Genomic DNA, 17,671 nt, shown 5'->3' with positions numbered 1-17,671 from the left:
ATGAGAAACCTGCTGAATGAAATAATTACAGAAAACTTTCCAGAAATAAAAAAGGAAACAGATATAAAAATTGAAGATGCATACAGGACACCGAGCACACAAAATCACAGTAGACCAACACCAAGACACATTGTTATGAAGATATCCAATATACAGAACAAAGAGAAAATATTAAAAGCTACAAGAGAAAGGAGACAGATTACATTTAGGGGCAAACCAATACGGTTAACAACGGATTTTTCATCACAGACACTGAAAGCAAGAAGGTCATGGAACAATGTATTTCAAACTCTGAAAGACAATGGATGCCAACCAAGAATTCTGTATCCAGCAAAATTAGCTTCAGGTATGACAACGAAATAAAGATCTTTCAGGATAAACAAAAGTTAAAAGAATTTGCAGCCAGAAAACCAGCATTGCAAAGCATTTTGAGCAAAACACTACACGAGGAAGAAATGAAAAACAATAACCAAAACCATCAGTGGGAAGTGCCTCGGTAAAGATAGAGGGCGAGGGGAAAGATAATCACGGAGAAACAAACTAAATTTTTTTTAAAAAAAGGATAAACAATCAAACATGGATGGAAGTTCAAACCATATATCAATAGTAACTCTGAATGTTAATGGCTTAAACTCTCCAATAAAGCGACATAGGCTGGTATCATGGATTAAAAAAACAAACCCAACAATATGCTGCCTCCAGGAGACACATCTGATTGGAAAAGACATACACAGGCTGAAGGTGAAAGGATGGGAAAAAATATACCACGCACACAGTTCTCATAAGCAAGCAGGGGTGGCCATCCTCATATCGAATAAAATCGACTTCTAGACTAAGTTAATCAAAAGGGATAAAGAAGGTCATTATATACTGTTAAAAGGAACCATTCACCAACAAGACATAACAATTATCAATATTTATGCACCAAACAATGGTGCTGCGACATTCATAAAACAAATTCTCCTCAAGTTCAAGAATCAAATAGACCACAACACAATAATTATGGGTGACTTCAACACACCTCTCTCACCATTGGACATATCCTCCAAACAAAAGTTGAATAAAGAAACTATAGAACTCAATATCACAATCAATAACCTAGACTTAACTGACATATATAGAATATATCAACCATCATCAAATGGATATACTTTTTTCTCAGCAGCACATGGATCCTTCTCAAAAATAGACCATATATTATGCCATAGGGCAACCCTCAGTAAATATAAAGGGGTGGAGATAATACCATGCATTTTATCTGATCATAATGGAATGAAACTGGAAATCAATGATAAAAGAAGGAAGGAAAAATCCTACATCACATGGAAAATGAACAATACGTTACTGAATAATCAATGGGTTACAGAAGACATAAAGGAGGAAATCAAAAAATTCTTAGAGATAAATGAAAATACAGACACAACATATTGGAATCTATGGGACACAATGAAAGCAGTTTTAAGAGGAAAATTCATACCTTTATTTTATATAAAAATTAACTTCAGTAATGATTTACAATGTAAAACAGAAAAGGATAAAATTTTACAAGAAAATCCTAGGAACTATAGCTACTCTTAAGAGTTCTTAGACGTTAGTCTAAAAAGCATACTCCATCAGCAGAAAATCAAGAAATTAGATTCGTCATCAATATTACAATCTTTCCTCTGTGAAGGAAAGATCCTGTTGAGAGTATGAAAAGGCAAACTACAGAGAGGACTAAGAACTCATATCTGGAACTCTCAATAGAACTCTTAATACTCGAAAGTAAAAAGACAAATAAATAAAACCAAACAATCCAACTTTTAAAAGGGCAAATAACATGAAAAGACATTTCAATCAAGAGGATGTGCTCACAACAAATAAGCACATAAAGAGAATTCAATTCCACTAATAATTAGGGAAATACAAATTAAACCACAATGGGATGTTAGCCTATTAAATATCATATCTAATACAGCAGCTAAAATAAAAAACGGTGACAATGCCAACTGGTGGAAAGAACACAGAGACGTTGGATCCCTCAGATATTGCTGGTAAGGACGGGAAAAGAGTCCACCCACTTTGGAAAAGAGTATGACGTGAAAATAGAAGTTGAGAGTAGAATGGGGGTGACCAGAAGCTGGGAAGGTGGAATGGAGGGATAAATAGGGAAAGGACATGTTCTGTGGTTTAATTGGTAGGAATAAGAAGTTCTCTTGTGCTTTTGCATAGCAGAGTGACTATAGATAACAAGTATGTGCCATATATTTCAAACATCTAGAACAAAGGATTTTGAATGTTTTTACCATAAAAAAATATTTAAAGAGATTAAGTTTACCCTGATTTAAATATCACACAAAACACATGTGTCAAAACATCATATGGAATCCCATAAGTATGTATTTTTTTGCCTCTATTTGAATCAAATGTATGTCAAGATCATTGTACTGTCTTGAACAACCAATAATAAAAAAATAAAGTTTTCAGTTTGAACAAAATAAAAAAAACAAAAAGAGATACATTGAAAAAAATACAGTAATCATAGCAATTATACTCCTGGGCCTTATCACAAAGAATAAAATTGTATGCCCACACAAAAATCTGCATACATGTGGACCTATCATTTTACTTGTAATAGACAAAACCTAGAAACAACCAAAATGTGTCTCAATTGATGAATGGATAAACAAACAATGGTACTTCCATGCCACAGAGGACTATTCAATGACTATAATAAATTACTGATATACAAAACTGCTTGAGTGGATCTCAAAATTATTTTGCTAAATGAAGAAAAGTCAGGGGCAGGGGATATAGCTCAGTTGGTAGAGTGCTTGCCTTGCATGCACACAGCCCTGGGTTCAATCCCCAGCACCACCAAAAAAAAAAAAAAAAAAGAAAAGTCCAACTCAAAAGGTCAATGACTCCATATACTTAACATTCACCAGATGACAAAAATATCAGAGTGGAGAACAAAATAGGGGCTGGTGTTAGGAAATTTAGGAAGGAAGGGAGGTATGACTATAAAGTGACAGCAAGAGGGAATCTTTGTGGTCATGAATTAGTTCTGCATCTTAATTTCAATGGTCATCAGACAAATATATATGGGATAAAATGACAGAGAACCACACATAGACACATCAGATCCATCATGTTAAACTTCTGGCTTTACTATTATACTATAGTTAGGAATTGTGTGATGAGTACAGAAAACCTCTGTGCTATCTTTGCAACACTTTGTAAATTTTATAATTATTTAAAAATAAAAACTTTAAAGTTTCATAATAATATTTCCTATTGCAATAACAAACAATACTCACTTCCAATATCCGGCCTCAGCTTTTTATCATATTCTCTTAGCAATTTGTTAAGAATAAGAGTTACATCAGTGTCTTGGGATTTTGGAGCCAAGACCCACTTTTGGTTTGATGAAGAATCTTCATATTCATCCTCTTCCACCTTTCTGGACCTGTAATCATAACACAAAAATGTGACATATAAGTTGCAGAAACAGCAGCAGGAAGTGCCTTAAGTTTATCCTTTACAAGTACCACTGAAATGGGTAGAAAGTCCCCAGTTCCCTTATTCCAACCACTCACATCAACTACAAAATTTAAAAAGTAAAATGAAGTATACATTAGAAAGAATTCAACAGGAAAAATGCAACTGCTACTAATATGGCATAATGTTTTCATTAAATGTCACAAGACCATTCCCTGTCCATGTTCAACTACAGCCATTGTGACAGGTAAATTAATGTCAGAACAGTCAAAAGGCAATGGGCCATCCTTGAATGCATCTTGAGAAGCTCCCAAGGTCAAGGCACTAACCTTCTAGGGATTTGTCAGAGTTCACTTTATCATGTTGTCTCCACTTCCTACCACCAAAATCTCATTCTAGTTGAAGGTGAGAATAAATTTTGCAGAAGGGACTCATTAAAAATAGTTGGTTCTGACTATGCTTTTCTTGGAAACTGGAATCTAGGGATTGAGGTAGGCATGCAGACATTCTGGGGTATCTTGCTTTACCAGCACTCTTGCCAGGGACAACAATCAGAAAAATGGTTGGTGAATATCCTCTGGCAATTTTACATGTTTAAGTAAAACACAAACTGATTCATTTCTTGAACAGCAGGCTACAGTGACATTAGGAATAAAATTTAACATGTCTTCCACATCTTGGGTTCTTAATAAGTGGATCCCAATGAATGCTTGTGTGTCTCTGCTTGTTTTGCAGGGCTGAACATGGAGATTCCCTCTCCCAGCTGAAAAACACCAACAGAGTAGTTGAATTGAGAGGCCTCAAGATGACAAGCAAGTTTTCTTAGTGAGTGAAGCCATCTCAACCACACAACCATTTGGGCTTGGGAAGCACAGTCTCTTCTGCCCTGAAGCAGCATTTACTTGCAGGTGGACTGTCACTGGCTGGCAGGAAAGCTTGTAAAACAAACCAATCACCTCCTTTCCAGTTTGTCAGTGTATGTGCCTTGACTATTTTCTCCTTCACAAGAGAACAAAACACAGAAAACTGCATTGAGGTGGATTTGTCCTGACTGGGTATAGGCTCATTTCTGTTCATATTCTCAGCCAGGAACCAAAAATGCCAATGCTACATTAGGGCACTTGGGCTCTGGGAGATGAGTTTCCTGAAGTGAATATTTACAACTGACTAAATGATCTATAGTGAACATGAAATTAGTGAAAATTATGAACATTTTAAAGTTCAACCCTTCTAAAGTCTTCAGAATCATATGTGTATATACTGTAATACATAAAATGTATATATGCATGTAAATGAGTCTTTTATGAGTATTAAACCATATGGTAGACCAGAGCAGTTTTCAGATACTCTAAACCTGGATGAAAACAGTTGTCTCTCCTTATATCCTTCAGGACTCCTGCAGATATCAAAAAAGGGGATGCTCAAGTCCCTCATATATAATAGCATCATATTTGCAATAATCTCCAGATATTTTAAATCATCTCTAAATGACTTAAAGTTAATAAAATATAAATGCTATTTATATAGTTGTGACACTATATTATTTAGAGAATAATGACAAGAAAAAAATCTGTATGTGTCTATCAGAGATAATTTTTTTCCAATATATTCAATCCATAGTTGATTGAATCTTCAAATGCAGAACCCCTGGATGTGAAGGGCCAACTGTAACATGTTTATGAGATGCTGATAATGAATATATATCATGTCTTGTAGAATGACTTCTTGAATTCATTCTAGGCTGATCTTAAACTGTAATTGTATTTCTTGAATACCTATTTGCCACAGGTCAAAATAAAACATCCACAGAAAATATAAATTGCTGTGGATCTTTATTCACACTGAACACTTACCATCAATAAGAATTTATAACATTTAGGACATATATTCAGTAAGGAATAGACTAAACTGGGAGCAATGGTGCATACCTGCAATCCCAGTAATTCTGGAGGCTGAGGCAGGAGGATCACAAGTTCGAAGCCAGCCTCAGAAACTAGGCAAGATCCTAAGCAACTTAGCAAGCTGTCTCAAAATAAAAAGAATTGTGAAGTGGCTGAGTGGTTAAGCACCCCTGGGTTCAATCCCCAGTGCCCAAAAAAAAAAAAAAAAATCAACATTCATAAGACTGATTTTTAAAAATAAAAATAGCATTACAGAATGTTAAATGTTATTATAAGATTTTCATGTTATCAGGGGCAATATAAGGAACGTAAATTTTTATCATCTTGCAAAAACAGAATGAAGCATGGTTTTACACAACTAGAAGCCAAGCATTGCCTACAGGATCCGGCAGATCATTTCAGATTTGGAGACTGTAGAAAGGTGTTTGGAGACTGTAGAAAGAGGCGTAACTCTCCTGGTGGATCATGCACAACATTCTTAGGACACCTTTCAACTCAGTCACATGCATTCCTCTCTCCCTCTGCCATGTCTCTCTCCTTTTTTCTCTTTCCCTTTCCTCCGGGCCATCTTCCCCTACCCACCACTACAGAACCAGATTATGGTCTCTAGATTCGGTTATTTTCTACTGCCTCACTGGTCACATGTACACAGATGGAGCACACTCACCGACTCCTCCTCATTACATACACAGCTTTAGTTTCTGAAAATTACTTTGATCTACTTCAATAAGAGGTATTATAATGAGTCTAATTCTCCCTCTAGTGGTGGTGAGAGGGTTTTCCTGAAATTGCATAAGCTTCTTCCTAGTGTCCACGGCAAGTGGAAGTGGGGGAACTGAGAAAGGGAAACTAGGAATGTTTTGTCTCACCCTTTCAGGAGGGACAGTCAGGCCTCCAGCTCTGAAGCTGAATGGCATAATGCATAGTCCGGGCAGGGGGAGGGGCTTTGACCCCTCAGCTGCAAGCACTGTGCTTCTCCTGATCCTGAAAATGAAGCCTTATACTGCTCAAACCAGACCTCCCAGCCCCACAGGAAAATTCCTGCTATGATAAAAAACAAATCTCACCTCAGTGGACCTACAAGGTGGATAAAACAGAACTTTTCTGTCTTTCTGAATTCTAAGTGAGTTACATATTATCTTTATGAACATTCTGTTACTTGGATTGTGGGATCTTAAAAAAAATCACTGAAATTCACTTTAAAAATAAATCAGTGATGTACTGTCGTTGTCACACAACTGTTCAGTGCTCAGATGTTATTCTCATGCCATATACCTTCTCTTCATCCAGAAAGATAGAGGCAAAGTATTAAGTATTTTTTAGACATTGAAAAGAGCTACTTAACCTCAGAAAGTAGGTAAGCATCCTTAAGGCATCCTCAATTTCCTGGTGTGATTCGGTGTGTTTTACTGTATAATAAATTTACCAATGGGGGACTGGATGGGGAGCCCCATAAACTCAGAGAGTTACTGATACACCAAGCACAGGGGTCAGAATCTTTTATCACAGAACTTCAACTCTAGGAAAGCATGCCAGAATGCAAATGAGAACACTTTCAGAATTAATAGCTATTTTGAAAGATGACACAGGGCATCAGATTATTTTACATGTCTGTAAAATCCAAAGAACAAAAGCCCTTTTCATAGGAGAGATACATGCAATAAAATTAGTATAAAATTTAGACTTTTTTCCCAAATGATGTGCAATCATGACTAGCAGGCTGGGAATTCAGATAAAGAACATATGAAAATCCGCAGTACATTTGCCTTGGCCAAATGAAAGGATTCAGAATCCTAAGAGATTTTATGTGTGTTTGGGAATCCCCAGAAACCTGGCTGCTGCTAACAATCAGATATTATGATATCTTCCTACTGAGCACAATGGATAATGAAGAAAATAGGCAATTCTAGAATGTTCGTCTATAGATCTAATAGTGGATTACCTAATGCTAAACTACAGGTCATTTCTTTGAATTGGTGACAATAGAAAGGTCATGTAGATGTGACTCTTGGCATTTATGTTGTGACTAGTGCTGTCTACCTCCAAACAGACTTATCTCCAGGCTCAGAAGACTGCAAACACCACATTTCCATGTGTCTTACCAGTCCCCTACTTATAAAGGAAGAAACTTAGTCTGAAAGGTTCAAGGGGTGCTCTGTCTCATTGAGAGTGCTGTCTATGAGTCATCAGTGGAGTTTGCCTTTTACACACAGAACTCAGCAAAGACCAGTGGTTTGAAGGAGAGGGCCAGGGTTTTCTTCCCGCATTTTTATCGGAGAAAGGAAGAAAAGAGTACCCTTCAGATTTTGTAGAATTTATTAATGTGTGTTCCTAGTTCCTTGTTATTTCATAAATATGAATGAAAATGCAAGACCTACTAAGCTGCAGAACTTGTGACCCACCAGAAAGCTCTGCAATTCTCTAACTTCCAGATCCAGGAAATGGACAAATGTCACAATTAGAGTGTTTGGGGAATAGAGGTGTGCTGTTATTCCTAGGGTTAGTGTAGGGGAAGAATCAGGGAGCTGCACTGATTTTCAAAGCGCAAGATAGTCTGCAAGATCTAGCCAGAGATCCAGGCTTGGAGACAGATTAAACCATACCCAGAATTTCTAGTGTGTTTACAGCAACAGGGCTTAACCCTTTGGATCCTGCTACCCTTCTACCCTCCTGAGCCCTTTCCATCTCTTCCTGGAGGGTTTCTAAACTCCCATTAGCTGACTGATGTTCTGGGAGGAAGACTAAGGGTATTTATGGGGAGATCATTTTTTATATTACTAGTCAGAAGATTTAATAGCAATGTCAATATGCTTGCTTTATTGGGATAAGTGTATGCTTTTTTATGTGTGAGAAGTGGCTGATCTAGAAGAGCAGTGTGTATGTTTTGAGTGTCTGCAGGATCTGGCAGGGGTGTACTTTCAGAGAAGCAGAGCTCTAAGATGCCCACCTGGCCCCAATCCCTCCACTTCCCTCCAAACCCCTTAGCTGGTCTGGTCTAAACCGGGAAGCCAGGAAACCACCATTCTGGGGTCCTGGAAATTTTCAGAATGACGGAATTGATTAAGAATGTCGGTCAATGCCTGTATAAGTCCCTGGAACATTTGGGATGGAGACAAGGGGTAGACAAGGAGATAGATGCGGTCAGTGCCATATAACCTTGTTTATCAAACCCCCTTAAAAACCACCAGATCCTAAAAAAGGGGAAAAAAAAAGAGTCAATTTATTTCTGAGTCTCCATATTTCCGGCTGAAACGGGCTGCAGCCACCCAGCCTGGAGAGGCAGAAGGCTTTTCTGGGGATAGATGGGACAGGTGAGGTGGCGGCTGACTTCCCTGTCTCTGTGCCGCAACCTAGCCGACGGTCGGGCGCAGTACGGACTTGGAGCCGGCAGACAGCGCCCCCCGCCGCCCTCCCGCCAGGCTCCGGGCCTCCGGAGGACGCCGGGGACCCCGCGCAACTTACCGTGCATGCAAGCCCGAGAACAAGCAGAGGAGGAGGATCATCTTCGGGGCCATGGTGTCCTGGAGCTCGGGGTGTAGGGTCCCAGGCCTCGGGCTAAGGCTGCTTACTCCGGAGCGTGGACTTTGTCTCCACAAGCTCTTCCCTCGCTCGTTGCCTCCGCTGCCGCTGGCTGCTGCGCGACGAGGGCTCCGATCCACTACAGCGGGACAGGTGTCTGCTCCCTCTGCTAGCCGCGCCCCCGACGGCCGGCGGGTGTGCGCGCTGCTCCGCGGGGCGCACACTGAATGCCAGGCTACCGCGGCGCGCCAACCCCGCCCGCGCTCTGGCGCCGGGTCTGCGCAGCCGGGTGGCGGGGGAACCTGGCCTCGCAGTCTCTAGTCCCCACGCGGCGCCGCCCACACCACCGGGAGCCAAGAACCCAGAGCCAGGCGCTGGTGCCTGGCCGCAGGCTCTCCGCGGTGTGCGGCCGCCGCGCGCTCGGAGGTGGGGGCAGCGAAGCGCTTCCTTTGGTGGAGCCTCTGAGGCGGTCCCGGCGGGGAGGAGTTTCCCAAATTACACGCTTGACAAGGCGCAGGGAAGACAGCCAGGTTTGAATGGACTCAAGAGTTTGAGGCCACAAAGGGGGCGGGGCTCCGTGGGGGAGGGGAGGTCGGGCATCCTGCGGGGAGCCCGAGGAAAGGTCCCGGGGATTGACACTTGTGGAGAAAGCTCCCGAGTTGGCGTTCCTCCTGTCATTTCAACACGAGGTAGTTTCTCACCAGCGCTCCCTGACCTCCTGTTTCCCGCCTCTGCCCTTAGTCTTCGTTTGGAGACGCCATTGTAAAACGGTTAAGATGGCTAGCCGAACCGTCCTTCCATCCCACACGTGGGGCTAAGTGGCTGAACTTCTGTGCCTTACTAAGATTCTGTGGATTATTAGGAGCAAAGCACGCCCGCCCGATGTGTCCCTTGCTCATGGAAAAGAAACGAAAGCATACCAATTAACAGTAAAGGTGAAAAATACTGGTAAAGGCAGGGAAGAAGGATCCTAAGTCAAAAAGGAAAAGATGTTCTCTTTGGTTGGACTATGAAGTGCGCTTCATTCGATGAGTTTTCATAAAGATTGAAAGTTGCATTTTAGTTTTCATTGGTAACAATCACTCAGAAAACCAGTCCTTTATTATGTAAATATCACAATATCAACACAGTAAACCCACTAGGAATTTTGCTTTTTTATCCCCCCCAAAAAACAAATAGTTCTTAGAAAATATTTTATATTTTCAACTACCACGCATAGAATCATGGAAGGTTGTGATAACTGTTTCTTCAATGGTTTTGTTCATAAAATATATAGAATAGTAAGTTGAGTTTCTCTGATGCTCTCCTCCTTGTTTCTGGATTCATCAACATGAACAGGAGCATAAAGTGGAGTGAAGTTGTTAGTGATGCCTATATTTTTGTTTATTTGTTTTTAATAATAGTGCTGTCACCTTAGCATTGTGATCTTCCTGTCTCTTTGAGGTCCTTTCCATGCCCAGCCTCTTCCCTTCCAAGGGCTCTTACTGACATCTTCTTCTGCTTGCCTGTCACTCCTACATCAGTGCACATGCCCACCTCAGATCTTGATTTCTATTGAGACTCCTAACATTCTTATATTTTTCTAGGGCCAAAACCTTACCACTTCTTGAAGCTTCCAGGTGATTATAAACCTTAGCATAGTGTACCCTACTCTTTAATTTCTGTACCACACAACTGAGCCCTCTAAAAATCAGTTGAACACAATGAAACCCATTATTCTATATAACAAAAATGCACTAATAAATCAGTTAAATGATGACTTGTTCCTTAATTGCTTCCAGAAATACAGTCATCTCTCAATATCCTCAGAGGGTTGGTTCCAGAACCTCTAGGGATAACACTATATGAGGATGCCAAAGTCCCTTATAAATAAAATGGATTAATATGTACAGTTAGTCTCCTCCCATTACTTATAATACCTAATACAATATAAATGCTATGTAAAGTTATTACAATGTATTGTTTATAGACTAGTAAAAAAAATCTATAGCTGTTTAGTAGAGACATTTTTTAAGAAAATATTTTGTATCTGAAGTTGGTTGAATCTGAGATATGGAGGACTGCCTGTATGTCAAGTCTGCACATATTTTAAGTGTGCTATGATAAAAGGCTTCAAGTATAAAGAAACATTTTTATGTTTTCATTTTTAACATATTAATTGTAGCATAGGTAAAAAATAATCATTAGACACTGATGATTTAAAAGAGGCCAAGAGCCTACACAATTAACTCATTTTAACCCTCATAGTATTGTTCCCATTTCACAGGTGGAGAAAAGGCACAAATAAGTTGAGTCACTTCCCCAAGATCACACAGCTTGTAGACAGCTGATGGAAAGGGGGCAGAGACCTGAAACCAGTCATTGGTGTGGGAAAGTTAAAACTCAGGCAGTTCCAAGCATTCAGATGTTGAGTTCAATAAAACCAATGTGTCAGTCTTAATAAATATGCCATACTGCCTCTCTGAATGGGCGCTCAATAGACATTGATTAGTTCTTTGAGCAAAGTTTTAGACTCTTTTCTGTGTTCTTTATTTTGGGGGTATAAATACAAATGCTTACAAGCTGTTTATAATAGAAAGAGATTGGTTCTTGAATGGTTTGTAAAATATCAGTATAATGAGAAGTGTACAGACACTTTTTGTATATTTTTCGTAACCTAGTCTATGGAAAAGAAAATGTAATGCTCCTTTTACATCCCTTTGTTGTTATTTTCCTTTCTTGCATATGCTAAATGTTATTATATTATGAATGAGTTCAACACTGATTACTTCTGGGCATTGAAATGCTTTGCTCCATTTATTGGACATAGTGGGTCATCTTGGTACACCTAATATTTTTACCTTGGAAAGCCCTCCTTGCCTGATGGTTTCTGAAAAAAAGGTTTGTGTGTGTGTTTTGTTTTCATTTGTTTTAAAACTGAATGAGTTGAGAAGGAGAGAAAATTTAAAGCGAGTTTTCTGTGCATAAGTGTGAAGGCAAAATACAAGGTCAAGAATTCTCAAAGGACAAGCTACCAGACTGATTTTCCTCCCTTGCCTAAGTTGACTGGCGGGGATGCTTTTCAGAATAAGAGCATTACGCACCCTCCATCCTGCCCTAGCCTCACCACCTGTAGCAGAAGTTGACAGTTCCACTCCGGACGTGGGCATTACATTGCCCTCTCCTAGTTCCAAGGAAAGAAAGGGAGATTTAAAAAAAAAAAAAAAAGTAAATAAAAAGATCGGTACTTAATCATAAGGTGTAAGGGTTGGAGATCGATCAACAAAAACGAAGCACTTATATCTCTATAAATATCGAATGCGCCCAAGCCATGAGCACTGTTTGCCATTCTCAGGTCCTCCACTCAGAAGGTTTTTGGGGAAGACCAGGGCTGGCCCGCGCTGCATGTGGGTTGAGCTGCAGCGGAGCTGGAGGCGGGAAGCAACCTAAGGGGGGCGGGGAGACTGACTGCCTTGACTATGGGATCCTCTTGCGGCTTCTGCGAGAAATACCTCTCAGGATTCCTTTCATAGCTTCCCTTCACCTCCTACAGGCGCTAAGGAGCAAAGCCAGCCCTGGAGCTCAATGCACTTGGACCAATGTGTCCCTGATATTTTCTTAGTGGCTTCTGAGTTCTCTGTTCTGAATAAAATCTCTGCCATTCCCAAAATTAAATTAGGATGTTTTATGCTTTAATCCTTAAAAGAAAAAGCACCTTTCCCTCCTCAACTTTAAAGAAACTTATTATCGAGGAATAAGACTTATAAAAGAAAATGCACTAATCTTTAAAGTATGGCTTAGTGACTTTTTAAAACAAGTATATATTATAGGTGCACAAGTATTGTTTGTATATCATCTATATTACCGTATAATACATTTTGTCCCTGCCTCTTCCCAATGTCTGGACTGTCTTGCAAGTCAATACTGACACTAGACAACACCTATTTGTCTTCTGTCACAATAGACTGATTTTGCTCACTTTTTCACCTCACAAAAATACAAGCATGTAGTTTCTTCTATTTAAAGGCTTTCTCTCAGCAGATACAATATGTGTGAGGTGTTCCCATATTACTGTGTGTAGCAATCATGTATTTTTTTTCTTATTGCTGCATATAGTATTTGATTGTGTGAATATAACAATCAGTATTTATTTGTTCCCATGCCAATGGGCATTTGGATTGTTTGAAACTTTGAGATATCATGAATAATGTATCATGATGTAAACATGCATGTAAAGGTATTTCGGGGAATATATGTACTCAGTTCTCTTGGCTAGCTGACTAAAATAGAATTTCTGTGTTGCAACAAAGGCTTAAGTTTACTGATAATAAATATTCCTAAAGACATTGTCAAAGCAGCTGTATGCCTGTATCACCCACTGGCTATATAAGAGTCCCATAAGCAGTCTTGATAAAATGAGGCCTTGCCATTATTTTTAATAGTAGCCATTCTGATATTTCCTTCTAGCTTTAACTTCATGAAACTCCTTTCAAATTCTTATTAGCCATTGGAGTATCTTCTTATAGGAAATGTCACTTAAGTCTTTGCCTAGTCTTCCACTGAGCCTCACTTCAGCCCCAAGGGCCTCTTTTGCCTCTGTCCATTTCCAAATTAGATTGTTTGACTTCTGTTTAATTGTAGGAGTTCTTAGTGCATTTTGATGATGAACCCTTTAATGTGTGTGTGTGATGAATATCCTTTTTCAGTGTATTGCTTGCCTTGTGTGCTGGTCAGCTTTCCAGTACTGTAACAAATACTTTTAAAAAGTTTTGTTTATCTGGACTCATAGTTTTGGAGCTTCCAGTCCATGATATATTCGCCCTTTTGCTTTGAGTATGTGCCAAGGCAGCACATCCTAGCAAGGAGCACATGGTAGAGCAAAGCTGCTTACTTCATGGCGACCAGGCAGCAAGAGAGAGGAAGAGACTAATGTCCAAGAGCAGTACCCCAGTGACCTAAAATATCACATTGCACTCTACCACTTTTTAGTAGGACCACCCTAGGGACCATGTTTTTCACATATGGTCTTTGGGGGACTTTCAGATTCAAATCAGAACACCTTGACATTCTCCCAATCATGTTTTTTTATGATTTTTGTCCTTTGTAACAAATCATTGACTACCCAAACGTCATAAAGATATCCTATTGTTTTCTTTCAAACACTTAATGAGAAAGTCCCTCTTTTAAGAATAAGTTCCATTTCTAATTAATTTTAGTATGTTACCTGATGTGTGAATCAATGTTTACTTTCATCAAGATAAATAATTGATCTTATATGGTATATTTAAACATCATACTGAATTCATATAAATTATTTCCCATATAGGATGCATCTTTTTCTGGACTTTGTTCTCTTTACCTATTTGTCTATACTTGCTTCAATACTATACTTTTTAAAACTATTATAGCTTCAATTGCTCTTTATATCTATTACTTTTAGTAGTATGAACTTATTTATGTTTTCACTGTTCTAAGTTCTTTACATTTCAACATAAATCAGCTTGAAAATTTTTCCCAAAATTTTAACTATACAACAAACTATTAATAAGCTTACAAATAAATTTTTGGGGAATAATATTTTAAAATTCATGTAATATTATCTAACCCACAGCTCGGAATCTGATTTTCCTATTGTTCCAATAGCGTCTCCAATAGCCTTTTTCCCAGATATTCCAAGATCCCATTTAGAATCAGATGATTCTTTAGGTATCATGTGTCGCGACCCCCTTGCCCGCAAGGAAGACGCAACAACAGGAATCTTCTTTCAGCCGTTTATTCAGGTCCTTGATATTTCTTCTTCTTCCTTACGGATGCCTCTCCCAGCCTTAATAAAGCATCTCAAGCCCCAATGCGAAGCTGCCACGTGGAGCTTTCTCATAGGGTGTTAAAAAACCATGCGCCAACTCTCCCAAATAAGGAGTTGTTTGTTACAGACCACAGCCGAGCCAGCGCCATCTTGTAATGGCGACCACAGTCCGCAGAAATGGCTCACCACAGTTCCCCCTTTTGTTTTCCAAAAACAATACAGGCGAGAGTAGAGGTCCTATCCCACTGTGCAGAAGTGGCTGCATAGTATGGCTCAGCCCCAAGGAGGGCCCTTCCCCAGATCTGAGGCCATATCAGCCGACGCCTTTTTTCGTGGGACGGGGCGTGGACGCGTCTAACCCGCATGCAATAGGACATGCTCTCCTTGAGGTCCACTTCAAGGATCACTCAAGTGCAGTGCCTTGCCTCGCATCCTGTATCGTGATGATGGTGGACGAAGGGGGATGGCTGAGGTTGAACTGTGGCTGTATGGAAATACGACGACAAACAAGTTGGCAACACCCTAAAAGAAAGGCACGGGTCTTAAGGCGATAGAAAAGCACTAGTGTGGAAACCCATCTGCGTGCAATGGCAGTAAAGCCGGCAGAGTGCAAGGGCTTTCCAACACTAAGAGAATAACAAAGAAAGACATGTCGATCCCAGTGCAATGTTCATAAAACTTGGGGTGCAACGACCATGTCAAAGATTTACTGTTTAATCTGCGCAAGCCAGACTTGAGGTGAGATGCCATTTTCTAAAGCTGCAAGAGCTTGTGTGATCATAGCTTTATCTGGACCAATTTCCGGCCAAATATTCGCCAATGATACGGGAGGCATTCCTGGAATCATTAAATCATGAACCGGCATCGGCATTGGCCAAGCCCGTGCCGCTGCCCACCACTGCATTGGTGTCGTCCATGTCATCGGCACCAGCACCAGAGCCAGAGCACTCAGCAGAATGAAGATCCTCATCACGGGATTGCTGTGGTATTTCTTGTTGCTGAGTAGCTGGCGTCAAGACTCTTTTTGTCAGGCGTTCAGGGACCCACAATGGTTCCGTGCGATCCTGGGGAAAAACACATACAGATCCTCGTGCCCATGTCAGCACGGGGTCGGGGCCGTTCCATTGGCCCGTAAGAACATCTTTCCACTTAACATAGCCAATCACAGAGGACTGAGGGGACACATGTCTATCGGCTGCAGAGCGACCGTGAATATCCAAATTCAAAAAATTAATGGTAAAGAGAGCTAAGGACAGGCGTTCTTTAGGAGTATGTTCAGCTCCTATTCCCCCCTTTTGTTTTTGTAAAGTTTCCTTTAAGGTGCGATGAGCACGCTCAACAGTAGGCTGCCGCATAGTGGCAAGCACACATAATTGGAAAGGTTTATCACTCTGGAGCCTGCATAAAGTAGCATGTTGTATAGCTTCTTCTACTGTCATAAGGGCCGCTCTAGCCTCTTTAGTGAGGCTACGAGGGGAAGTAAGATCTGGATCACCCCTAAGAGTAGCATACAAAGGCTGTAGCATAACATTAGAAATATGTAAATATCCTCGTATCCAATTAATATCTCCCAGCAGCTTTTGATAATCATTTAGAGTTTGGAGATCCTGAGTTCGTATGGTGATTTTTTGTGGTCGTAATTTGCCATACCCAATTGTTGCTCCCAAATACTTAATAGAATCCCCTGTTTGAACCTTTTCAGGTGCAATATGCAGTCCATATTGAGCTAACAACTTCACTAGGTCTTTATAGGCCTCATGAATTGTCTGCTCTAATTTAGCAGCCAATAATGCATCATCCATATAATGAATGATCTTGATGGAGGAATACTTTTGTCTGAGAGGTGCGAGTGTCTTCCCCACATACATCTGACACATCGTGGGACTATTAGCCATTCCCTGCGGCAACACTACCCACTCAAACCTTTGATCTGGTTCCTCGTGGTTACACGATGGAAGGGTGAAGGCAAAACTCTGCGAGTCTTTAGGATGCAAAGGAATAGAAAAGAAACAGTCTTTAATGTCAATAACAATAATGTGCCAGCCTTGAGGAACAGAGGAGAGCAGAGGCAGCCCTCTTTGAATGGGCCCCATAAGTTGCATTTGAGCATTAACTGCTCGTAGATCATGCAGTAGGCGCCACTTCCCTGATTTTTTCTTAATGACAAATATGGGAGTATTCCATGGAGAAGTAGAAGGTTGGATGTGACCCAAGTCAAGTTGTTCTTTAACTAGAGCATGGGCTGCTGCCAATCCAACCGAGGGAAGAGGCCACCGAGGCACCCAAACAGGCTCCTCGGTGAGCCATGCTATGGGTATTTGAGCCCCAGCGGCCCCTAGGAAAAACCCAGACCAAATCTGTCAAGCTTTTCATGACCTTGTACAGGATGCTTACGTCCCTGTAAATGTTTTCCTAGTCCCAAACCTGGCCTATACCCCATACTTTGCATAATTTGTTGAGACACCGGGGAATAATCATTACTAAGAGTGAACCCCATGTCTTTCATCAGATCACGACCCCATAGAGAGATAGGTAAATCAAGCACATAAGGCTGAAAGGTACCATTATGTCCTTCTACGTCCTTCCAGAATAGATGTCTACAGCTAATCTGAGGAGCTTGGGCATATCCAAGTCCTCTCAGAGATTGATCAGAAGTCTGCACTGGCCAGTCCCTAAGCGCTATAATGCTACGGTCTGCTCCTGTATCAAGTAATCCCACAATAGATTTACCTTCTATGCTTAATTCCAAAGTAGGGCGATTGCTCATATCTAGTGACAAACAAGCACAATTCCCTCCGGTGGCACCAATCTCATTCCCTGTCCGTGACCTTGAGTCAGCAGGGAAGTGATTATGCAAACTAGGCAAAATTAGTAATTGAGCAATCCGATCTCCTGGGGAGATGGACACAATGCCCCCTGGAGCTTCCACCATAACCTTTACTATCCCTACAGTATCAGGACTTATGACTCCGGGGAAAACACGAAG

The 17,671-nt window shown here is 40.5% G+C and overlaps 1 protein-coding gene across 1 annotated transcript in view; it reads right to left on the bottom strand.

Moving 5' to 3' along the window:
• GABRG3 (gamma-aminobutyric acid type A receptor subunit gamma3) overlaps window positions 1-8,896 on the bottom strand; it is a gene marked incomplete at both ends in the record, with an annotated part of 590,298 nt that extends 581,402 nt beyond the window's left edge. Inside the window, 2 exons of the mRNA XM_081291365.1 lie at window positions 3,300-3,448; window positions 8,844-8,896. Coding sequence (XP_081147491.1) covers window positions 3,300-3,448; window positions 8,844-8,896 — 202 coding nt within the window. The remainder of the gene's footprint in view (window positions 1-3,299; window positions 3,449-8,843) is intronic.
• Between the last annotated feature and the right edge of the window lie 8,775 nt (window positions 8,897-17,671).

This window comes from Spermophilus citellus, assembly GCF_964194105.1.
Source record: "Spermophilus citellus genome assembly, chromosome: 4".
NCBI classification, from domain to species: domain Eukaryota; kingdom Metazoa; phylum Chordata; class Mammalia; order Rodentia; family Sciuridae; genus Spermophilus; species Spermophilus citellus.
Note: the sequence above shows the minus strand (reverse complement) of the source record. Positions and strands in the feature narration are given on the sequence as shown.